Source organism: Manihot esculenta, chromosome 10 (assembly GCF_001659605.2).
Source record: "Manihot esculenta cultivar AM560-2 chromosome 10, M.esculenta_v8, whole genome shotgun sequence".
In the NCBI taxonomy this organism is placed as follows: Eukaryota; Viridiplantae; Streptophyta; class Magnoliopsida; order Malpighiales; family Euphorbiaceae; genus Manihot; species Manihot esculenta.
The window spans coordinates 31,248,408-31,273,280 of record NC_035170.2 but is presented as its reverse complement, the minus strand read 5'-3'; the positions used below and the strand labels follow the sequence as shown (position 1 = coordinate 31,273,280).

The 24,873-nt window shown below is 28.8% G+C and overlaps 3 protein-coding genes across 4 annotated transcripts; 1 reads left to right on the top strand and 2 right to left on the bottom strand.

Moving 5' to 3' along the window:
* Window positions 1-5,354: 5,354 nt before the first annotated feature.
* Window positions 5,355-12,157, bottom strand: LOC110624720 (putative RING-type E3 ubiquitin transferase C3H69). 2 transcript variants are annotated; one of them, XR_006352300.1, is made up of 8 exons: window positions 11,921-12,157; window positions 11,105-11,192; window positions 10,225-11,015; window positions 9,796-9,865; window positions 6,809-6,897; window positions 6,633-6,693; window positions 6,394-6,476; window positions 5,355-5,784 (listed from the first exon to the last, which is right to left on the bottom strand). XR_006352300.1 is itself a non-coding variant. In XM_043960947.1 (7 exons), the coding sequence occupies exons 1-6, from the start codon at window positions 11,929-11,931 to the stop codon at window positions 6,657-6,659; spliced, it is 1,086 nt and encodes a 361-aa protein (XP_043816882.1). In that variant the 5' UTR covers window positions 11,932-12,157; the 3' UTR covers window positions 5,355-5,784; window positions 6,633-6,656. The 2 variants fall into 2 exon arrangements, 1 of the variants encoding a protein (XP_043816882.1); XM_043960947.1 differs by lacking the exon at window positions 6,394-6,476.
* A 978-nt stretch (window positions 12,158-13,135) lies between these two features.
* On the top strand, window positions 13,136-14,034 carry LOC110624722 (thylakoid lumenal 19 kDa protein, chloroplastic). The gene has a single exon (XM_021769986.2). It carries the CDS (start codon window positions 13,171-13,173, stop codon window positions 13,888-13,890), a length of 720 nt encoding a protein of 239 aa, XP_021625678.1. The 5' UTR covers window positions 13,136-13,170; the 3' UTR covers window positions 13,891-14,034.
* A 2,583-nt stretch (window positions 14,035-16,617) lies between these two features.
* LOC110624606 (zinc finger protein WIP2) lies at window positions 16,618-19,250 on the bottom strand. The gene is made up of 2 exons (XM_021769813.2): window positions 18,573-19,250; window positions 16,618-17,281 (listed from the first exon to the last, which is right to left on the bottom strand). Exons 1-2 carry the CDS (start codon window positions 19,137-19,139, stop codon window positions 16,841-16,843), a joined length of 1,008 nt encoding a protein of 335 aa, XP_021625505.1. The 5' UTR covers window positions 19,140-19,250; the 3' UTR covers window positions 16,618-16,840.
* Between the last annotated feature and the right edge of the window lie 5,623 nt (window positions 19,251-24,873).

Here is a 24,873-nt window from a genome sequence, read left to right as displayed (position 1 = left end):
TAATTATTTATTCATTTATGACCAATTCCGTATTTTTAGAGAAGGAATAATGATTTAATAATTACTCCTAAAAAATAAATAAAAAATCATAGAAAAAAAACTATTTATAGCATAATAATAATTCAGGAGGGCATACGTCGGTAGCATTTCATTAAAAATTAATTATATGCATCTGTCTTTTTTGCCAACTAAGAGCTTTTCTTTTCCTGGCCACAACAGCTAAGAGAATTATTATTGATTTTTTTTTCTATTATTATTATTATTATTAGGCCAACGCATTTACAAATATTTGAGATGTTATATAGAATAATCAAATAATAAAATATAAAAAATAATAAGCAAAAGATGATAAAAGAATATGAAATAAATTACTTTAGTGTTTCTTTATATATTATATTTATTATCATAACGTTACATAATAATTTCTTAAAATATTTCGTAACTATAAAATAGAGTTATATAGTAAAAATTTAATAAATTAATACGCAATTTCGCTTCTAAAATGAAAGTTCAAATAATTATATATCCGAAACTGAAAGAAATAAAGATTTGGACATTTCATATCGTTTTCAGATCGAATATATTTATTCTTGTGATTCAATCAATTAAATGGTGAAAATCCTTTATAAACAAACCGGCCATGTTATTATCGGATTATCAGAAAATATTATATTTAATTTTTTTATAATATAAAAGAGAAACAATCACAAAAGTAAAAATATATAATTTTCTTACACAAATAATGTAAAATTTTTTATTCACCATTTCTCTATCATGCAGTGAACCCATCACAATACAGTTTCATTAGATCAATTATAATATAATTTTATTAAATTAATTATAGCATAATTTTATTCCGACTATATCATCAATTTAATTTCTATAACATTACACCTATTAATTTATTTTTTCTCGTTTGATTTTAAATAATATTATCTAGTAAGATTACAAATCTACTTTTATCTTTTGTTTATATATTTTTGAATTTATAATATGCATAGTTTAGTATAGATTGGTAGATTATCTATCAATTTAAATTTGATGTAAAGTTTGAATTTTCCTCTTGTATTTATTATTAAATAAATATATATAATTAAATATAATAGAATAAATTAGATAAAGTCAATTCATCTTAGTTAATGATTAAAACATAATTAAATTGAGTAGATTATGAATTTGTGATTGGAATTTTCAAATTGTTGAATATGAAATAACCTTACTTCTTCAACTTTTCATTTTATACGAAAAAAAAAATTAAAATAAGTTTTTATAAAGTTATACATAATTTTAATTGTTTTTAAAATATATTTTTTAATTTAAAAGAATTAAATATTTTTATTAAAAAATTAAATTAAATTATAACAGCAAACAAACCGTTACTATAACAGCTAATATTAAATTCTTTCTTTCACACAAAGATTGCTTAATGGGATTCATCATTCGTGCAGTGCCTTTAGAGGAAAGGCAAAAAGAAACAAAGACTTGATTTTCATAGAATTTAATTTAAAAGTTATTGATTATTTATTAATGTGACAATTCCCCGTTGGAATGTGCATTGATTTGATTGAAAAATAATTGAAAATAATATCTACAAATAATTTAAAAGAATAATAGAATGGAATATGCAATTGTTTAAATGCAATATATTTTCTTTTTTTTAATGAATGAAATTTTCCTATAGGATTATAAATCTATTTTTTCCATACCCAATTGATGCTTTTTTTTTTTTCAATTTGAAAATAGAGTTTTAAAAAATAAAATAAAATAAATTATATATTTATATTTATATTATATAGTTAATTTTCACTAGTTTATGATTAAAACATTAATTAAATTGAGATATAGTTACACGTGGTTGCCAAATTTGAACTCAAGACCAATAATTAGATTTTTAAGATTGTTAATTAAAGATTGAACTTTTCAAAGAAAAACACCAAAGGCTTGATTTTTAAATTCCCACTTTTCAGAACTTTCACTACAAGTTAAAGATCCTTAACATGGAAGAAGCTCAAAAAACACAACACAACACAAAGTCACAAACCCATGTGCCTGCCAACTATATGATGAAAGTTCCATTTCACTTCCTGGCTTCAACCTGTTCTCACCTGTCAGCATATGCCCACAGCTGTTCAAAGTTTCCATCTTTTTTTCTTTTTGGGTCCCTATAAATACTCTTCAAAAACTCAACCCATTTCATCAAATCTCTTATTTAACAAATATTTTCAAATCCTTTTAGAAATCCTTCTGTCTTCATGGCACAAATGAGCTCATTCAAGGCCTTGGTTTCTGCCATTTTGGTTGTGGCAATGTTGTTTGCTAGTGTTGATGCTCAAGAATTTGCACCAGCGCCAGCACCAGCCATGGATAAAGGAGCTGCTTATTCTGTGGGCATTTCTGGGGCTATGATTTGCTCTTCATTGTTATTGTGTTTGGTTGCTTTCCTCAAGCATTAAATGGGCTTAAATCTTTTTACTCTTTATTGGGTTCTTTTGTATTTTTGCTTTTGATGAGGTACTGAGTTGGAATTGTGTGGCCTTCTTGTATTTATTTATTGCTATTTTTGTCTATGTAATTGTTGTTTATAGTACATATAAAAATAATAGAAAACAAATAAGAGGTTTTTTAATGAATTGAATTTTTTTAAAAATTTCTATATTTAGTAAAATTAATAACGTAAAGATTTTATTTTTTAAATTATTATGAGAAAAACAAACCTTATAAAATTATTCAGATTTTATAAGAAATTATTTTACTTAAAATTACTTAAATCTCTTGAGAAAACTTTTTTTTTTATTTTCCTTCATCATTTGCTTTTTTTTATTTATTTTAACTGTAAATTTGCTTATGTATTTTTAATTAATAATTATATATATTTTTTTCAGAGAATTGAATTGAATTGAATTTGTATTGAGTATTAAATGTAATGCATTTATGATTGATAATAATAAAATCATTATATTGTTTTGTTAATTTTTGAAAAAAAAAATCCATCTTAATTTACATTTTTGTAATAGTAAAAAATTATGTAATGTTTAAATTCTAAATATTGTTAAAAATATTAATAATTCATTTTAAAAAAAACTTTAATGTAATAAAATAATTGTTATTTATAAGTATAAATATTTATGTTTAATTTAAAAATAATAATAATAAAGAAAATAAATCAATTTAAATTTATTATTAATTCATTTAAATAAAAGAATTCAATTGGATTTTATCATTTGCAATATAATAAATGAATTTTTTTCAGGAATAGAAATGAAATAAATTAAATTCTATTAATAAAATTTAATTTTCTTTTACTTATAAAAAAAACATTGCAAATAATGTCTAAACGAAATTAATTTAGTTGGAATGATCGTGAGTTTATGAAAATCTTTGTCTGTAAGGTTAGATGTTTGAATTCTCCAGTCGCCATTATCGGGAGGCTTGATCTGAGTATAGATTTAGTTGCATGCAGTAGAAACACTGCGTGATTAATACACACAAAGAAGAAACAAGTTTTACATTATATATATATATACAAATTTCTCATTTTTGCCATTCTCCTCCTCTGCAAATGAGCAACCTTGTTTCCCTGAACGAGAATTTTGTTTTTCCTGGAAAATCTCGCACCCTTGGCCTCTTGCTAGCTTGGAGACTTCTTTTGATCATGGGAAAATGGAGAGTTTGGATTTATCCATGGTTTGGCCAAGGAAGAAGGAGAAGGAAAACAGAACACAACAAAACAAGACCACAACTCTAAACAACCTTGGACCAAATACACATAGAACTACGAACATGAATTTGGTTGAAACCAGAAAAAATGCACACATGAAACCAAAGTAAATTGCTAAACTAACACAGATTATTACAAAGATCATGATGATTAATCACAATTATAAATCAAATAATTATTTCCCTAACACAGAATCAGAAGTTGACATACTCTTGCTTCATTGGGAACCCATCAAACTGGATCTTGTAATTCATGCAAAGCAACTGTCAAGGAAAAGGCAATATATACCTGTCTGCTAAAGGAGCTAGAGGAAGATTTTTCTTACTTTCTGTTCAAAAAATTACTATTTGATCCCTGTAGTATAGCAAAACTCATTAGTTAATCTCTTAATTTTAAAAAATACATTAAAATATTTTTAACGTTTTAAAAATTTTACTAATTAGTCTCTTTATTAAATATTATAAAAAAGTTTAAAGACATTTTTAATATCGAAAGAATAAATAGTAGATTTTTTATAAATATAAGCGATCAACTAATGAGTTTTTTTTTATAAATTATATGAACTAAATGGTAAAACACTTAACAAATAAAACTAATGGAATGAATAGATTTTTTTAAAATCTTAAAAACGTTTTAATATATTTTTTAAAATCGAAAGACTGATTTATGAATTTTCTCAAGATATAAGGACTGAAAAATAAATTTTCATTTTATTATATGATCTTATAAGTATAGATTATAGAAGAGGTGATGCAGTGTTTATTAGAGTACAAGATAAAAACTTGAAATGTGTGCTTAATTATTATTATGAATAGATTGAAGTATGAGGTGATGATGCATGAGTTATGAGAGTAGGTGAAGAGCATGCATAAACCAACCTAAGCCACAAAGAACAGCCAATCAAATTAGATGAAGAAATTTCCAGGAAATTGCCAAATGCTTTGGCATGCTCTCTCATTTGGTGCACTCCAAAGAATATACCAATCAATCTAAAAATATCATATCATATAATATAGTCGGTGCATTTATAAATACATATTCGTAATTTGCTATTTGCTTTTATATACATATAAATATGTGGTACATAGATAAGCGTTTTCCACGTACGCACGTGGTTAACATTTTAAAATGGATTATAACAAAGTGAAAATTTATTCGGTTTGAATTTGGGTATCAAGAGAAGAAAATTAAAAAAAAAAAAAAGAAAAGAAAAAGGTGAAATTTTGGTTAATATTGTGATCATTATTGAAAGAAGTTTTTAATTTAAATTAAAATATTAATACCTTTTTCGAATTATTTCTTAGTAACATAAACAACATTACTTCTCAAAAAAACCTTTTTACTAACAATTCCAGATGATAAAAGCTCCAAAATTGCAGAAGCAGTCATGGTATTTTAGAGAGTAAATCAACAGCCTGCTTCAGGTTGAAGGGTATCAAAGTCGCCTAGGATTAAACAAAAAAAAAAAAAGAAAAATGGTAACCTGCAAATTTTTTACTCCATGATATTGAAGATCTTTTCAGGACTTTGAGATCTTGAATTCAAACCTCAGTAGAACCAGAAAGACCAAAAAATTAAAAAAAAAAAAAAAAAATCCATTTGTAACTATCAACACAAAGTTTCAAGTGTAGGATTATTTGAAGTACAATTCTACAAAAATCTCATTTATATACTTCAATGTCAAAATCATTATACAAGCCACTTGTAAACAATGCAGCTTTACCGAGGAAGAACTAATTCAGTATGAGATGCCTGTCCTGATAATCAAGTTTCCAGAAATTATGACACCTATTTTATACCTCATAATATTGAGGATGATAAGGCTAAAAAAAAATCCAATAGCTAAACATAGTTCACTGCCCTTTCCTCTGTGAGGGAAGCAAAGCTGTATTATAGCAAACATCATCCATTCTTCAAATTCATATTCATCGGCAAGTTCATAACTTATCACTAAATGTACTTCTTTTGCATGAGGCTGACGCTTTCTTCACACTATTATTTCATTTTAACATAATTATTACACACCTTCCAGCTTCCCATAATTAAGTCTCCTCTAGCAAGCAATCCTGCAGTTTTGTAAACAATGCTACAGTATAAATTCAATGAAGGAACATGAGACTCATTATGACTAATCACTATCCATTCTTTTAAAATTCATTTCACAAGCAAAAGATACACATGAATTCTTGCAAAATTATACAAATTTTCAACTTTATTTAAAATGAAAAAATTTTCAAGTTAAATTCCAAACGAGAGAATTGTTAGAAAAAGAAATCATTTGAATTGAATTGAATTCTTGCGAAATTTTTTATTCCAAATGTGAGGGTATATGAATTTTTATAGTCATTCGGCTCTATTAGACACAAGTAGGCAAATGTTAAATGACCAAAAAATAATGCCTAAACTGCCAATTAAACTGTGAGCAACTCAATGGGTGCATCTATCAACCCCATTTTTAATTTTGTCCACTTCTATGCATTGGTTAAAAATGATTTTCATGTGCACAAAACTATACAGAACTACTGCAACACAGATTATCTATCAACCCAACTATATCCCACACATCAAAAGATGCATAAAGTCCATAGGAAATTCCATGCAATGCAAGACCACATCACCACAGGAAAGTAAACTGCAGAGTAGAATAGCATAATTATAAGACAATGGCCTTTTACCTCACAAACAACTAGAGTTCCATACAGGAAATTGAAGACCTTTTACAAGCTGAAAATATAAATATCTTGATATTGTTGGATACCTGCATATGTGAAGACAGGGTTGAAGCAACTTGAATATTTTTTGTTAATGACGCATGATGCATAAACGTTTCTAGGCATGTTAAATGTGTGACTGTCTATGCATGCACACTTAAAATCAGTATCAGAGAAAGAGAAAGTCATAAGGTCAAACTTACATAGGAATGAGTGAACAGCCCGATTCAACTTAATTGCAAGCTACTAAGGAAATCTGAAAGCCTGCAAGTACAATTTTTTTGTAAATTTATTGAATAAAATGTAACATGATAAGGAAGCAATTTAAAAAGGGTGACAGGTTATGAAACATAAAGTCAATATAAGTCTTCCTTCAAACCTTATATTTTTAGCAATCACAGTATTTCCATCTTCAGCTCCAAGATGACGCAGCGCGACTTCCTCCAAACAGCCATCTCGGTATGCATGCTGCAAAGTTAGAATACCATAATATGTAACAGTCAATGTTTTAAAGCAAAATTGACTGGAGATTCTAAACCAATTAGAATAATAGTATTTACTCAAAAAGGAAAACATATGCCATTGCATAACAACATCAACCATAGGCCTACATTTTGGAAGAAATATAATGTGCTATCAATGACAGCCAAACAACGTGATAACACAACAGTTGCTAGCATATTTTTGTCCTCTGCTTTATATAAACCTACTTTTGTATTTCCTAATATAATTGAAAGCAGCTTCCACTTAGGCCTTCCCCCAAAGTAACAAAAAGAAGGAAGATAGAGAAAAAGAGCAACTCCTAACCAAGAAACTATCGTCGACTGTATTAAACTTCCATCCTTCCTGAAAGAAAAGACATAGTACGGGAAAAAAGAGGCTGGGAGGAAATCCAACACAAAAATGATGCATTTCTTCAACAATTGCTACCCAGTATTAGAACTACAGCTCAAGTAAAGGTTTCCAGAAAACATCTACCTAAAGGTATTAGTAAAAACTTTAAAAAGGCAGGAAATACTATGAGACAGATAATTATAAATGCAGAATGATGGGAACTTTAAGAATTTCAGACTCTTCATAAATATTATATAGCTGAAGCATGTGCTCCGAAGTCCAAGCGTTCAGTTCAGTTCAAGACAATACATCAACCAAGCAACACATTTCCAAGAAGTCTACCTCTCACACCAGAGTGCTACAAACATAAAAATATATGGAACAACTTCCTGTCAAGCAACCTAGATTTCCCACAGTTTAGTTCACGACAGGACATCAACTTTGAATACCTGTTGTTAAGTAACAAACTACAAGCTTCTGCTATTCCAAAATACTTAAAATATAGGAGGATAAAAGCCAAAACACCAACTCTGAGATTTCCCTCAGATGAATGAAAAGTTTGCAATAAGGTTAAATATAAAAGCTTAGAACAGATAATCTTCATCATCACTGGAGTTGTGCCTGATCCAATAGCACTAATAAAAAAAACCCGCATAATCCTCATAAAAGAAATCCTCAGCTTCAAAGGTGTCCAATTCATTTTTTCAATTCAGTGCTTAAAACATTAAAAAAAAGCATTCATATTAATCATCCACCAGATTTGTTCTGCAAGGACGTGGACTCTATGGAGGGGTCTGTGATATTTCCATGTGTATGAGCCTTGCTTGACAGTATGGTGATGCAATGCTAATGCTCTCCACAATGGAAGTAAATGAATACAAAGGTTCCTAATTCTGAGGACTATATATAGAAGCTAAAGTAATCAGAAGTAAATTCAAAAGCACCTTCAAGGACGTCGCAAAAAGTGAAAAATCAATAGACGGCAAAGGACGCTAGAACTCCATAGCCAAGCAAATGTAAACTTTTTTTGCACATTTTAGTAGAAGAGTAACATTTCAAACAGAGAACAAAGTATCACAATACAGTAAAAGATCATGGTGAAAGATAAGTTGCATGATGCTGGTGGAAGCATCACAATCAAGGCCGGTTGCGTTGAATGGTACAAATAGAAAAAAGCTCAGATACAGGAGGGAAGAGTGGTTATGTGTTCCCTATAAGCTTTATATTTCCCTCGCCCTCCTCCAAAAAAAAAAAATATATATATATATAGTGAAAATTGCATGGCACTGGTCCTTTGCATTATAATTCACATCACACTTTCTTTGTTCTTCAGATTCAAAAACCAGTTTTCTGGAAAAATAAAAAAAGAATATGCTCAACTTGAATCATGCCCGCCAGAACACCCACCCATTATAACATCCAGATTAAACCTATTTCCCTAACTCCAGCTCGTAGTTATTAAAGGTGATTCTCAGGCACGCTTCATGTTGAAGGCTCACCAGGATCCAACCTTAACGCCTTAACAACTCAAGCGCCTAAGTGTGCACCTTGTTCCAGGTGCCAAGCTCTAGGAACGTGCACCATCATTTCCACCTTCAGCAAGTACTTCCATTGACAAAAAAAAAGTTTCTTCATTTGAAACTTGCCAATCTACCAAAATCCAATATTGATGACTAAGAAGTTCTCTGACTTAATATCACTAGTGAATGGTGATTGGTCACTTTTAATCTCTCTGCTCATATGTTGTTTTCAATATTCTCTTATTATATTTCTCATCTTAACTGCTTTACTCCTTTACTTCTAGTTTATTTGAGATTATCCTTTTTAAATATCATTGACAATGTTATATAATATACGAGTAATTTAATTATACCATTGTGAATTGCTTCTTCATTTTTATTTCAAAAAAAGATATTAACATGCTATTTAAGTAATATATTTCTGGATTATGTGCCACTAATGTCAAAAGAAAAGAAATATCATCCTATACTTCTTGGTTAGCTAAAATTGTCCACTTATTCGATTTTATTTGGTGCACTTCTTTCACTCAGGCACACGCTTGTGCCTTGTACCTGGGCCCCAAAACCCTTCCGCACTTCGAGCCTTTAATAACTATGCTCCAGCTATGCTGAAGAGACTGACATACCTCACTTTTCTGTGTTTCTCATTTCAGAACATTTTCTAGATAACTTAATAAGTCACTTCTCAAAGGCATATGTATAGCAACAAAGGAGAAAAGATAAAGCTTGTCCAGGCTGGCAGCATTCCAGACAACCATAGACAGCGTAGCAGATATACAGAAGTTACTGCTTGAAATGAAAACATAAAAATAAATAAAAAAAATGGAGGAAAGCAAATGTAATGTTTAAGAAAACATTAAGAAGTTGGTTAGCATTCAATCACACAAACAATTATATGCAGAATATCCAAGCTACAGGAATATCTACACATAAGGATCTCATAGAAAGAAAAAAGGGTGCATCATAGTATCAAAATTGCAACTGCAGAACTCAAACAAGAAAATTATTTTACCTTGTAAAAACAACTTGTCCCAAATGGGCAGCTCCCATTCCCAAAGTCAAAATGCTTACAATCTATGGAGCTGTCAACAAAATGAAAAATGAAAATGCATAAACATCAGATTATGTCATTGAAAGGGACAATAAAAAAAATCGCAACACTAATGCAAATTACCCAGCTTTTAGAGTTAACAAGATTGCCCATTAATATCTCAGCTCAAATTTCTAGTAACCATATGAAATTAGGAAGATCATGTAACTCTGAACTATGATGCAACCACTACTTTATATACATATATACATATATGCTGAAGGACACACTTCTTAAAATGCTTTCAATTTCAACTCACTTATCTTGGAAAGTACTTCTACAGGATTCCAAAATCAGACATATAAACTTCGGACCAAGATGCACAAGCATGCACAACAATCAGAAGATTACCTTAGTTTTGCCTTGTAGCTATCAATGATCTCCAGCTTTTCTTCTTTAGAGGAATACCAAATGACACTTGGAACAACAAAATATGACAGCTTACGGCATATTGGGCAAGCCCTCAATGCAGTATTGACATCCATTCCAGAAGTTGGGGAGTTACTACGCCAGTTTCTAATACAGGATATACAGAAGGGATGATCACATTCTGATAACAACCCAAACTTTCGTTCAGCTGCCGTGGGCTTTGAAAGAACACGATCTAGGCATACACTGCACTCTATTTCTTGACTGTGTTTTAATGCTTCAAGATATTTTTGTTTCTTCTCACATGTTTTCAAATGTTCCTCTCTTTCTTCAGGTCTGAAAGGATGCAAGCTATGTTTCCCACAAGTGGGGCAAATGTCACCATGAATATGAGGACATTTATCTCCACGAGGGCAGTTACCAACAGCAGCAAATGAACAGAGAGAACGCTCTTCTGGTTTAACATTCCTAGGTTCTATAATGTCATCATTTTCTAAAATGTTGTTTGGTACTGACTCCAAATTCCATGCTGGCTTAGTGGGAGGAAAGTAAGGTCTACTTGAAGCAGAAAGCTCTCCAGTAGCACCAGGGGCTGATGTTCCCCTATCAAATCCAGTTCTCACGGAACGAGCAAGAGGAACAGAAATTGATACCGCAGATTGGAGAGGAACTGTTGATGAAGAAGAAGCAGAATTCAACTTAGATAGTTTAACATGTTCATATCTGCATCGACTGCCATAAGAGCAGATTCCTTTTTGATAGTAGGTACAAATCTGCGTTAATAAACAAGATAAACAAATAATGAGAAAACTAGAACTATCACCTCATTGAAAATAAAACAAGCTGAAGTAAATATCTTTACATTATTTGGAGGATCTTTCCAGTCATGTGAAAACTCACAATGCTCCCCTTTTAAACATGCTCCATGAGCAAAAAACTTGCAAAGTACCCTGGAAAAAGGGAACAAAACAAAATTATTTAAAAAAAGAAAGATGAAGAAAAACAACAAGAGGACCCACATAATATGATAATAATCATCCTTCATCAATGGAGGATCGTTACACTCTAGCCCACCCCACCCCACCTCCATTCCCCAATGACAAGGAGAATTCTCGTCCCTTCAAATTAAACTCAAATTAATTCATGCATAAATGCACAAAGCATCTCCAATATCAACAATGAACAATAAGTTCCTTTATTTTCTTCTTGGTGAGATTCAAGAAGTTTCCTTTATTGAAGTTAACATTCCACATCAATAAAAATTTGTTACGAGTAAAAGCATATACAGAGGAAAAAGAACTTGCAAGCAAAGAGAGGAAGAAAAAAGAACCCCCAATTTTCTTGTTAAAACAAAGAAGACAATTTAGGTAATATTGTTTTTCTTTTTCTCGACAAAAAAAGAAGAAGAAGGAAATCTACTTCAATTTTCAAAACCAAAAATACAAATTTTACCCATTCAAAACCAAACAACCAACAAATTCAAAAACTCTATTCTATTTTACCTACAACCCATTGAACTCCTAATTACACAATCATCTCTCATGGAAGACTCAAAAAGCCACAATAATCATTATGGTCATGATCAAATAACAAACAAAAAATCTTAAAAAAAACTAAAATCTCACGAAGAAATGCAACCAAAACACAAAAATACACCATAAAACGAAAGGAATATCACCTCTTAGACATTGATATGAAACTTAAAAGGTACGTATGTGAAATTGGATTGCTGGAAGAAGAGAATAGAAGAGGAAAGACAGAGAGGGATTAGAGGCAAACTACGTAATAATGGAGAGAATAATCAAGGGAAGTTTCATCTCTTCAGCTTTTCTCTCAATTTTCTGCCCTCCATCGCCTAGGGTTTCCAGTTTTTGGCGGTTGGTGGGCAAAGGGATGCTATAAATTTTGTTTTTCTGTTTATATTTAATTGAGTGGCTGAGAAGATTCACTTTAAATATTTTTAACTTTTTTAATTTTTTGAGAAATTAATAATTATTAAATTTATTAATGTATTGTCTAAAAAAATAATTGTTAATTTATTTTTGAATATTACTTTAGAATTTTAATATGATATTTTAATATGATATTTTATAAGTTTTTTTATAATAAGAGATTTTATAAGTTAAAGTTATTACGCAATTATATATTTATTTGGTGTTAGTTTTTGCGTTATTTGTTTTTTTTAGTTTATTTTGCATAAACTTCATTATTAATATTTAATATAAAAAATATTTAAATTTATTCTGAGTTTATAATAATGATTCTAATTAAAATAATATCAATATTAATATTATGTGAATTCTTTATCAAATATTTGACTTATTATTACTTAAAAACTAATTTATAATGACTATATTGATTGTGAAATTAAATAAAATTAAATCTTTAAATAAGTTGAATAATATTTTTCGAAACACTCAAAAATTTAATGAAAAAAAAATTATTTTTTGCTAATTGAAAAAAACGTCAACTCTTTGAAAAAGATAAATTATTTTACCCATTTTAAAAATTTAATTTAATTTTTTATATAAATTTTTTAATATATTTTATTTTTTAAATAAAATTAAATAATAAAAAGTAAGTTATTTTATTAAAAAATATTTTTCACATAGAGTATATTTTAAAAAATATTATTTCCCGCAAGTTAATAAAGCTTTAATTCTTTATTTTTGAGTTTGATCCCTCAAATTAAAGTTCTTTGAATTAATTTTTTTTAAAATTTATTAAAATTTTATTTATATTTAAATGAAGAATTAAAAATTGTAATTATTTTCCATTTTCTATTTAATTTTTTATTTCAGGAGATATAGCCAGATAGGTGGCGGCATTTGATTGGCTGAACAACATAAGCTTCAAATATCGGGAGATAACATATAAAACAGAAAAGAAAAATAAAATACAATATCCATTAGTAGCCAATCCCATCTCATGGCCACCATTCTCTCTCCATCAGCTCGCCTCTCCTCCTCCACCACCGCCCAAAAGCCACCGCAGATCCCGCCACCACCCAAAACCCACCTCCCTATACCACCTCACAAACCCCTCTTAACAACAGCACTAACTGCCGCTATTGCTGCCACTACAATATTAACCACCGCTGGTCCTTCCCTCGCGGACCCAGCACAAACCTATCACATCTATTACGGCACCGCAGCCAGCGCGGCCAATTACGGTGGATATGGAGGGAACTCTGACAAGAAAGCGTCAGCTGAGTACATCTACGATGTCCCTGACGGATGGAAAGAACGCCTAGTCTCCAAAGTTGAAAAGGGTACAAATGGAACCGATAGCGAGTTCTACAATCCAAAGAAGAGGACTGAAAAAGAATACTTGACATTTCTTGCTGGATTCAGACAGCTAGCTCCCAAAGATATGGTACTAAACAATTTGGCCTTGTCTGATGTGGATTTGCAAGACTTGATATCTGGAGCAGATAGTGTGAAGAGTGAAGAGAAGAAAGATGAAGATGGGCAATTGTATTATGTGTATGAAATTGATGGGATTGGGAAACATAGCTTGATTAAGGTAACTTGTGCTAAGAATAAGTTATATGCTCATTTTGTTAATGCACCAACTCCTGAGTGGAATAAGGATGAAGAGACTTTGAGGCATCTCCATGATTCATTTAAGACTGTTGGGTCCTTTTAGGGACAAAGTAGTTTTTTTTTTCTTGTTGTAATGAGATGAGTTGAAGCTTTATTGCTTGTTTTGAGTGTTCTTGATCATCAAGTATATCTATGTAGAGGAAGATTTCTGTACTAAATGAAGCTTTTGATTTAGCCTTTTCCTCAATTTTGCTTCCCATTTAGTTCTGGTTTATATGATTAGATTTTGCTTTCTTAAACTCATCAGCAGGCTTAAGTTTAAGTATTTCACTTTGCCAATTAATATATGGTTTATACCTAATGATATTAAGGATCGGGTATCAGGTATAGGGCACCATACTATCATGAATTCACAATTGCAGTCCAGCTTCAGAGAAGGGGAGGTCAACCTGATTCACTATTCAGCCACTGTTTCTTTCTCTGATAGGAAGTGTAGCCATTGTCTTAGGAAACATGCCATTCTCATTGACAAGTTGGGCATTTTATCATACTCAGCACCAGCAGCTCCATCTTTTCTTCTAATTGGTACTTCCAGTATTTAGTCTATTACTCTTCTCATTCATTTATAACAATCACTTCAGAGCAACAGATAATGTAGAAAGCACCAGGACCTTAGTAGTTTACATGGAATGGCTTTCAAAGTTTAAGACTTTCTAGAGTCCCCAAAATTTGTGACTTTTGTTATGCAATTAAGGTTCAAAACCCATTCAGTTTAGAGCATAAGGGAATGCCTTTTGGGAGGCTTACACCTCATAGATGCCTCAGCTGCATACATCACTACACTTCCACTTGAGATTTATCATAAATCTCCCTTGAATTCTCAAAACTTCTGGCCCTCCATCTCTACAGGGCAGAGAATCCATTGCTGTCTCGGATGTGTTATGGAAGATTATGGGGAAGTTGGAATATAAGAGCGCTTAAAGTTGAAGACTTTTTAGGGGAAAAGGCCAAGGAGACATCTAAACCTTCAAAACTTGGGATTTTTGCAATAAAATTAAGGTTCAAAGCACATTAATTTTAGAGCAGAGCTGGCAAAGAGGACATCCCAACAATTAAAACCTGAGAATTTTGGTACACAATTTAGTTTCAAAACCACGAAGTTCAGAGCAGAAGGGAATGCCTATTGGAAATTCAGATTTACTATGAAGATTCAGATCCCTTAAGTTTAGAGCAGAGCTTTTGTGAGAGAAGGGAGAATTACTCTCCAATAAAGAACAGAAATTCTAACATTCTCCTCTAGTTTTGTCTGAACCAATATACCCTCATAAAATTGAGAGGAATAATGCTTTTCAGCACAAAATCAAAGATTCTGCTTTTATAATGATTTTGACATGGGAACAAATAGGCATACTTTGGAATCATACAAAACAAACCAAACCAATTAATAAAACGACAAAATTGGTGTTTAGAATGAAAGACATAGATTAATTTAACAGTATAATGAGCAGAAGATTAGAAGAAAGGAACCCATTAATGAGTGGATGAGAGAGAGAAAATAAGAAATATACCTGTGGAGTCGCCATGGAAATAGCAAGCAGTTGTGGGAGTTATCTTTTTCAGGGTAAAGGGCATTACACCACTACCCCTCAAGCAATGCTTCTTCTTCACAGTTTGAATATGACATACGTTTAATTTTGTCTTGTCAAGTTTTGGAGATGATCAGAGAACTTGGGCCAACTTTTTATGCTTTTCTGCCCATCTCATCCGTCCATCATAGGGAAATTAGGAAGTGAATCATAGAGTTTGAGAAATTATTTTGTTCATAATGTAAGAAACAAGAAATTGTAACGTAGGGCAACTAGTGTTCTAACTTGATGACAAAAGATACACATGCTAGAGTTTAAATGAAGGCTTCATCATGTATAGAGAAGAGGTGTCCTTCCAAATAATTGTATAAGGATGTTGGATTCAAAGGTAATGATAATAAGGTTGACAAAAGGAAAATATATTCAAATTATAGTATAATAGTAGAAGAAAACGTGTGCGGCCATGGATGCTCGAGTTTATATACGATAATGAAATAGATAATTATTAGATTAAATATTTACGTATTAATTTATTATTTACAACAAAATGGTAAATATAATCAAATTATAATATAACAGTTAAAAGAAATTTTATTCGCGGCAGAAAAATAAAGCTTATATATATGAGAAAAAAACTCAATACTAATGATTATTAGATTAAATATTTATATAAATTTATGTATATCACTATTACATTTTAGGCTTTACACCACAGTATCTCAATAACGTTTATAAAATTATTATTTTAATAGTATTAAAATAATAATTTGATAATATTTTAAAATTGTTACAATGAAAATTTTATTTTTTTACTATATATATATAATAATATATTTTAATAAAAAATTTTACTTAACATTTAATAAAATTATAATTTTAGCCATAAATTTTTATCTATCGTTAAAATATGAATAATTATAATAGATTTCAAATTATTGTTTTTACGCATTTTGATATACTGTTTTTTACATAAGCCATCCAATATTCGAAATTCACTTGCTTGGTTAATTCGGATTTGCACTAAAAACAAATTATTTTTTTAAGTTTTTAAAGTATTTCATATTCGAAATTCAAAATCAATATTTTTAAATAAAAATAAATAAATATGTGTCATTCCATTTTATCTTTTGATATTAAATTCAACTCTCATATCAAAGTCTCATATCAAGTCGAATTTAGTCGATTGATAACATGTAATCTATTCATTATTCTCCTTGTGAATGGAAAGGGCAAAGAAACAAACAAAAAGAGAAACTTGGCAGTTCTTATTTTATTAAATATACATTTCTTTTTTACATATTTTTGCCCTAATTGATATAATCACTTGGAAAATAACATATTCCCAGAAAGGAAGATACATAAGCAAAGCAAAAGGATTACCCAAGTTACCAAGCTTGAACAAACTATATATAGTAAACCACACATTGATACATATAACCCCATTTTCCTCTCACATGGTGAAAAATTTCAGGGTGATGACTCCTCTTCATGTTCAAGTTCAGAAGCTAAGTCATCATCTTCTTCAAAAGAATTATCAATACCAACAGCTGCATGGCCATGACCAAAGGCCTTGATGTGATCTTTGAGAGACCTCTTGTGCTTAAAATCAGACCCACAAATACAATACCAGATTTTGCCACAATTCTTTTCATGGGTTCTCCAGTCACCTTTAACAGCAAATGGCTTGCTACATTTTCTGCACATAAAAGGTTTGATTCCATGTTTTCTCTTGTAGTGAGTTTGGAGGGTTCTAAAGTCTTTGAGTGGTCTTGCTCGTGGGTGATCAATGTTGTGTTTGCACCCTGGTGCACAGCAATAGCAAGGGAGCCTTAGCATTCCTGTTGGTTGGGTTCCTCTTAATGAGTCAGGTCCTTTTCTGTACTGAGATCCATGTCCCCACATATGCATCTGCAATAATGGATAGAACCCATATTTAGTGTGTGAGAGAGAGAGAGAGGGGACCATTGGAGTTGTGGAGCTAGTGATCAAGTGTCTATCTTCAAACCCTAACAATATGGTGCCAAAATTTTTTAAAAAAACTTGGTATTTTGTAAATGATCTTTCTATCATTAAAAAAATTAATTCTTTTATGGATAAAAGAGACTAGCTATACTATAACAAAAGAGACTTTTGTGATTAAATTTTAGTCGAAAAGAATCACTATTAAAAGTGTACAACAGCAAGAAACCCTAGTTTTTAATTCCCAAAACAAAAGTTAATTTCAACATCCTCTCCATAACTAATTGAGAAAAAATTTTAGTGGGAAATGAGTGTAAGAGAGAAAGAGGGAGGGGAAATTCATGAGAAAGCTAAGGATCATAAAAAAAAGTCCCACATGGGTCCTTATTTCACGTGGGAAACTCAAAAGCTAATAAGTTTGATTATTTTAAATTAAAATTAAGCTGCTATGAATAACTAGAGGGTATTTTAAATTTGTGAGATTTCGTATGCTCGTCTTAACCATAACTAACGAAATGAAAGAAAAAAACAAGAAGCTAATACATATAGACATGCAAAACAATCTTTTAAAATAAGCTGAAAACTGCTAAACAATTTGTGATAGTACAAGTTTCATGGGACTGTAAGAGGAACAGGCAGGTTTGTAATTTAATTGTTGTCAATTTAGGACAGAACTACAGGATTTATTACAATCAAACATGAGAGCATATGTTAGTTCACCAGACAATGCGTCTATTAATTACGAAGAGTACAGTAGTGTTCAGATTAGAAGCCAAGGTTTTGGTGGAAAAAGTCTGAATCCAGATGTTGTACTATTCACAGACATGGAAGAGGAATAGTAATGTAGCTACGACCATTCAACAGTAATTTTTCAGACTGAAGAGTGCAGATAAAAGCTGAGGCCAACTTTTTATTAAGTTCAGCTAGCTACTGCTAAAGAACCTTGAAGCACTGTGCTTTTTTGCAGGTTTTACTTCTTTTTGCAGACTCCAAATCAAGACCCAACTGATCAAGTTTTAAGTTCATAACTTCTAGGTTTTACTTTAAAACAACATGTGTAATCTTCAAATTACGTATGTAATAAAAATCTAGTTAAATCAAGAAGAGAGAGATGCTACAATAGAAAAGGAAATTATCAGATCCAGCTCAAAAGAAAGTAGAGAGAGTAAAGAAAAACGAGATTGACAAGTAACAAGAGACATGTTTCATGCAATGGGGCAATGGAGCAATGGGGGCATACCTGCAAGTTGTTGTATCTGTTGAAAGTCTTGAAGCAAACAGGACATGAAAACTGAGTAGGACCAATAAGAATCTGAGAAGGTGTAGGGATCCAATATTGACCTTTGCTTAGTTTCTGCAAAGGGTACCCTTCTGAAACTGCACTACTCCCTTCTTCTGTTGATGGGTGGGAAAAAACCCTAGAACCCAGATTAGAACTATGGCTAGGAAGCCCTATATGTAGAGCTACAGTCGCATGATCATCATCATCATCAGCATCTTTCTTATTCATGTTCTTGTCATCTTCCATGGAATTATTACTAGAGGATTCATGACTTATCTCTTCTTGTTGTCTTGGAGGAGTCAAGTACTCTATTAATGGAGGAGGAGCTTCCTTCTGAGGAGGAGGAGGAGGATGATAGGTTTGATATTGAATGGGAGATTTGTTGTTGAAGAGGTGGTTGTTTGAGTAGAGATTGAAATTGTAAGGAGGGGGATTTGAGTAAGAAGTGAAAACAGAAGTGTAGTTAGAATGAATAGGGATAAAGTTGAACCAGCCATTGAAAAGATTAGAGCAAGGGTCTGCCATGGTGTGAAAGATGCAAGAGAACAAAAGAAGAGTTGAGAGATTCTTGATTTGGCACTTTGGCTGTATGGGTAATGGTATAAATAAACAAACAGAGAGAGAGAGAGAGAGAGAGTGATGGTTCACAGTGAAGAAGTCAAGAAATTATACCTGAGAGCAAATTAAGATGAAAGTGGTAAGAAAAAAAAAAAAAAAAAGGCAAAAGACACAAAGTCATAGATTAGACTAGATAGCAGGTTGTCTGTCAAGAAAACATTGCACCACACACACAAGAGGAAGAGAGAGAGATAGAGAGAGAAGGAGAGGAAACATTCTGTAATATTTTAACTGTTCTCTATATCTTGCTTGAAGCAAACAAGTAACCCATCCGGCAATCGCTTTGGTGGGTGTGCATTGTGTTTGATATGTACATGCATGGCTTTAAGCTTTTAAACTCTTATGATAATTAAAAATTATTTTCAAGCCAATTAGAGGATAGCCTAATTGATTTCCTTATATCTCTAAATCTTCATGAAATTTTGATATTGAGAGTTACTCTATTTATTTCTTTTAGAATATTCACTTTTAATTTTTGTGTTTTTTCAATGTTATGACATTTCAAAACAAAACTAAAGTCAACACAACATGAAAAGCAATTTTGCTAATTGGGTTTTGAAATTAAATCTCTTGTGAGTTATTCAATTAAAGAAATTATAATAAAATTAAAATAAATTATTCAATTTAAAGTATTATAAATTTATTTCTCTAATAATATTAAGAGCATGATCTTGCATTTTTCATATGCATTGCAAATTGATAAAAAATTAATTAAATTTTATCAAAAATTTTAATTAATATCGTTTGATTAATTATTTAAATATGCTAAAACTAATCGTTTAATGTTATAAATATACATATAAAAATAGAGATAATAAGGCAAAATAGGGCAAAGATACTAATTGACAAATTTATGAGCTTCATGTATATAAACTTGTAAGTCACATCATGATATATAGCAACATTGCCTTGCTAGCTCAATAAAAGGCAACAATTAAGCCAAAATCTCAGACAGATAAATTAGTACTTTGTCCAATGTTTAAGTACTTTAATTCACCAATCACATGCTAAATAGTAATTAAATTTATTCTTAAAGGTCTCATTCTGCTTTTCAAAATATTATTTTATATATAATCGATTTAAATTTAAAAAATTTTAATTTTAAACACGACTTCAGTATCAATGAATTAAAACCCTAATCGAATACTTTTCAAAATACTTTAATAATGCTAGGTAAGTGTAAACATCTCATGATATTTCATAGTCATAGACAATGTCCTTTTCAATTTTTGTCATCTTCCTCGTTTGATGTTAACTCTTGAGTAAGTGTCACCTTCTGTGAATCCACTCCTTCAAGCTTTCCAGGATTAACACAATTGTGACACGTGGCCATCACATTAGGCAGACACATTGAAGTTAAAAAATGAAATTCCAATAAATAATTATGCATTTTATATGTGACACGTGTTGAGTAAATACTGGCATGAAAATGAAAGGGAAATACAAAGTTATGTGTCTAAGAAAGAAGTTTTGACAATCAAAGCTTAACGAGCACTATGATGTACTAAAGTTATGGATGTAATTGATCGGCCGACTATCTTCATTTATAAAGTCATTTTTCCATTTTATTTGAGATTTATGATGTAATTATTAAATTCTTTAATTTTATAAAAATATAATAAAAAATTAAATTATATAATATATTTTACTGACTCAAAATAATTAATTTAAATTATTTAATAATTTATACCGACTATTATATACAATTTTAATTTTTTTATTTTTAAAAATCTGAAATTTTCCAGTATAAATTTATTATAATACACTGAACATAATAGTGCTGAACAAGCATATGCATAATAATGTCAAGTTAGAATTCAATCAAAAGTGTTGTGTGCGTAAGGGAAATGTCTTTCTCAAATTTGTTTTTAGTTAACATTGTAGAAGAACCTAGATTTTTCCAAAAAGGAGAACTTCTTGCGAAAAATAATAATATTATTTAAAATAAAAATTTTACAATAAATTTTTTATTTAAAATAAAAGAATTTATTATTTTTCTTAATTTATAAAATTTTTATATTTTTATAAAATAAATTTAGATATATTTTTATAAAAATTTATTCATTTTTTTTATAAAATAAATTATACTGAATAAAGGAAAAGAAAAGAGAAAGGGAAAAGGGTTGAGAAAAAAAAGCCGAAAACACCGGGAAATGTTGGTGTGCGTTTAAATGGGTGATGCAATGGGAACTAATCCTTCAATTTCAGGCCACATGTTAACGTAGATATTGATCATGTGATTTAACTTTAAATTTGCTGAAATACAACACCAAGAAAAAAACAAAAGAAAGAAAGTGTTAATTTATTTTAAGATGAATTATAAAATTATATTTCTAGATAATGCTATTATTAATTAGTCGAGAATGTTATTTAGAAAATTTTAAATTTTGAGTTATTTATTTATTTTCAAGTAGATTTACGTTTGATCACTAATTTTAAATTATGAATCGATTCAGATAATTTATCGAATTGCTTTAGTTTCATATTAATCTATTGATTACAATGTGTTTTTATGTTAAAATATAATTTTTGAATTAAAATTCAAGATAATTGAGTAAATCAAAATGAATTGATTTTCGTTGACCAAAAATCATTGAAGTCATCAAACTGATTCCAAAAAATTTAAAATATTTTATTTTTGTATAATTATTTGAATTTGAATAATTTTAAAGTTTTTGTAAATAAGAGTTGCAAATTGCTTTTAAGTATTATTACAAAATATAAGTTTTTTTATCTTATAATTTTTATTTATTTTCTTTTTAAAATTATTATTCACTTTTTTCTTACATTATAATATTACCTTCATTTTATTTTTTTATTATCTTAAAATTAGTATCATTTTCTTTTTTAGACTATATAATATATAAATTAATTATTATAATACTATTTAATTTTATATTGTTTTTAAGAAATTTTTCAAAACATTACTTAATATTTAATAAAACTTAATATATTTAAAATAGTTATAATAAAAAAATTATATTTTTAAATATATGTTAAAAATAAAGTGTATAAAAATGATAGAAATGAGGGAGTAACATATGAATGGATTATAATTTAATTTAATTTTAAAAAAAGTATAAAAACAACTTGAGAATCTTTAATTTAATTTATATTAAAATAATATTTATAATATCATGTCATAATAAATAGCATTAAATTCTTGATTTCGTAACAAATAAAATATAAATATTAATTAAAATATTATGTAATTTTATATTTTTTATTTTAAAATTTATAATTTAATTTATATTAAATTAATATTTTGATGTATGATTTTCATATTAACAATTTTAATAAAATTTAAAAATTACCGTTATTTAATATTACAGGTATTATTTTAATATAAATTAAAATATAAATTTTAAAATAAAAAATTGATAAAATCACATATAATATTGCGTTGTATTTTTCTCTTAATTTTATTTTAGTTTTAAAAGATTTTTTAAAATTTTTTTTAATATTTAATGAAATTTAATATTTTAAAAATAATATAATTAAAATGTCAATGAAAAAAAATATTTTTTTAATATTTATAAAAGAAGTGTAAAAAAATTATGGAAAGAAAAAAAGTACGTATCTACTCAAGGATGTATGGGCATGGAAGTATATATGCATGCATAGAAGTTATTGATGTATGTATGCATATGAATATGGTCCGTGGCTAAATTACTATTAAAGAAATCACTGCACTGCACGTAGCTTCTCGAAAATGGAAGCTAGCTAAGACTTTACAAACAGAGCTCAAATTTCAAACCCATTTCATATTCTCAAGTATATAAAATTTAGTGAGGGGTATTGTGATTTGATTTTTCTCAAACCATAATTAATTACTTAATAATTTTTAATTAACACTTCTTTGTTTGCAGCTAAGTTTGACCACCACCCAAATTATAAAATAAATAAATAAATAAATAAAATAGTAATGAAGGGATTGTGAAAAATAACAAATTGCATTTCCCAAATAATTCACGTTCTCTATATCTACAAAACTTAGGTTAAGCGTTTAATTAAATGAATCTATTTATACTTCTTGGATTTCATTTGCTAGTTTCTAAGACGTTTTGGATGAATCAAACCATAGTATTTTACAATCTGACCAGCTTCTAGATCAAAAATATTTTATTTTAAACATAAAATATTTATAAATGTTAAATTCAAATTCTTTTATTTTTTTAATGTTTTGTGTTAAATTGCTTTCAAGTACTTAGAGGTCAACAGTATTCAATTTAAATCAAAAAAATGATCAAATTGAATTGATTTAAAAATGCAGTTCGATTTTTTATTCATCTTAATTCGATTCAGTTTTTAATTTTAAAATTTTTAATTATTTTTATTCGATTTGATTTTAATAAAAAAAATAAAAAATAAAAAATCGAACTGAATCAATTAGTTATAATAATATATTATTTTCGAGAAATCAGATTATATTAAGATTAAAATATTTTAATTAAATTTTAAAATACTAAAAATAAAATATAAAAAATAAAAATTTATTAAAAATTTAAATCGAACTAAATCAAACTGAATCAGACTGGTTTGATTTAATTTATAATCAAATCAATTCGATTCAATTTTTATAAATATTAAAATTTTAATTTTTGATTTATTCAGTTCGGTTCGATTTTAAACCGAACTGATCGAATGCATACCCTATAAATAGTTATCGATGATGTTTTTTTATTAAATTTGAATAAAATTTTTTTTATTTAAAAAATATGAGAAAAAAATATCTAAAGCTCTTATAAAAAATATATTATTTTATTATTTTATTTTAAACTAATGTTTTTTAAATTTTTAATGCTTAAACGGCCAAAATTATGATGGAATAGTTTTTATTATTTTCCATTTAATTGCCAAATCAAAATTTTAAATTTATGTATAATTCTGTAACAGATTTATTTTTATATAAGTATAGAGATTTTTTTTTTTTTGAAAAAAAAAGTTATTAATTTGACCAAGTCCAAGTCTTAATAGTTTTGTGTTTCCGAGATTGCACGAGTGTGTGTATGAATGAAGAATTGGAAATGAAGCCTTTTTGTTTGAATCTCTACTTTCAATATAGTTTTTCTATATCACCAAACACTATGCCTCTATATCATCACCATATCAAATAACCATGTCTTATTTCCTCTCTCTCTCATGTCAATCTAATTTATATTTAAAATAAATAATTTTAAATTAGTGTTTTAATAAAAAAAAAAATCAAACCCTAATAATTTAATAACATAATTTGCATGAGTAAAGCCTGCTAGCATCCATATTATGGAGCTGATTATACTGAATTTTCTAGTAAAATTTGAAATTAATTTGTGCTTTTTATTCATATTTCTATATTTTCAATTCATTAATCAATTCATACTAAGTAAACTAAATCATCTTAATAAATGGAAAATCTTTATTATTTAAAACGATAAATTTAGACCTCTCAAATTAATTTAAATTAATATAAATTGATATACTGAATTAATTATTCTCCGGTTAATATTATATGAAATAATTAAAATATTTTTGTCTTTAATATTAATAATGCATAATATAATTTAATATTAATTATTAAAATTAATCTGTACTATACATAAAAGTGAAAAGAATGTGGAATAATGGGATTACTCGTAATATTTTTAAAATTTTAAATTAT

What these genes read in the sequence shown, in the direction of transcription:
- LOC110624720 (XM_043960947.1), bottom strand. An exon ending in GGAAAGATCCTCCAAATAAT is followed by an intron (nt 11,016 to 11,104) that starts GTAAAGATATTT and finishes TTATTAACGCAG; the next exon opens with ATTTGTACCTACTATCAAAA. An exon ending in GTGATTGCTAAAAATATAAG is followed by an intron (nt 6,694 to 6,808) that starts GTTTGAAGGAAG and finishes TTGTACTTGCAG; the next exon opens with GCTTTCAGATTTCCTTAGTA.
- LOC110624722 (XM_021769986.2), top strand. Translation starts at nt 13,171, where the DNA reads ATGGCCACCATTCTCTCTCCATCAGCTCGCCTCTCCTCCTCCACCACC.
- LOC110624606 (XM_021769813.2), bottom strand. Translation starts at nt 19,139, where the DNA reads ATGGCAGACCCTTGCTCTAATCTTTTCAATGGCTGGTTCAACTTTATC. An exon ending in ACAGATACAACAACTTGCAG is followed by an intron (nt 17,282 to 18,572) that starts GTATGCCCCCAT and finishes CCATTATTGCAG; the next exon opens with ATGCATATGTGGGGACATGG.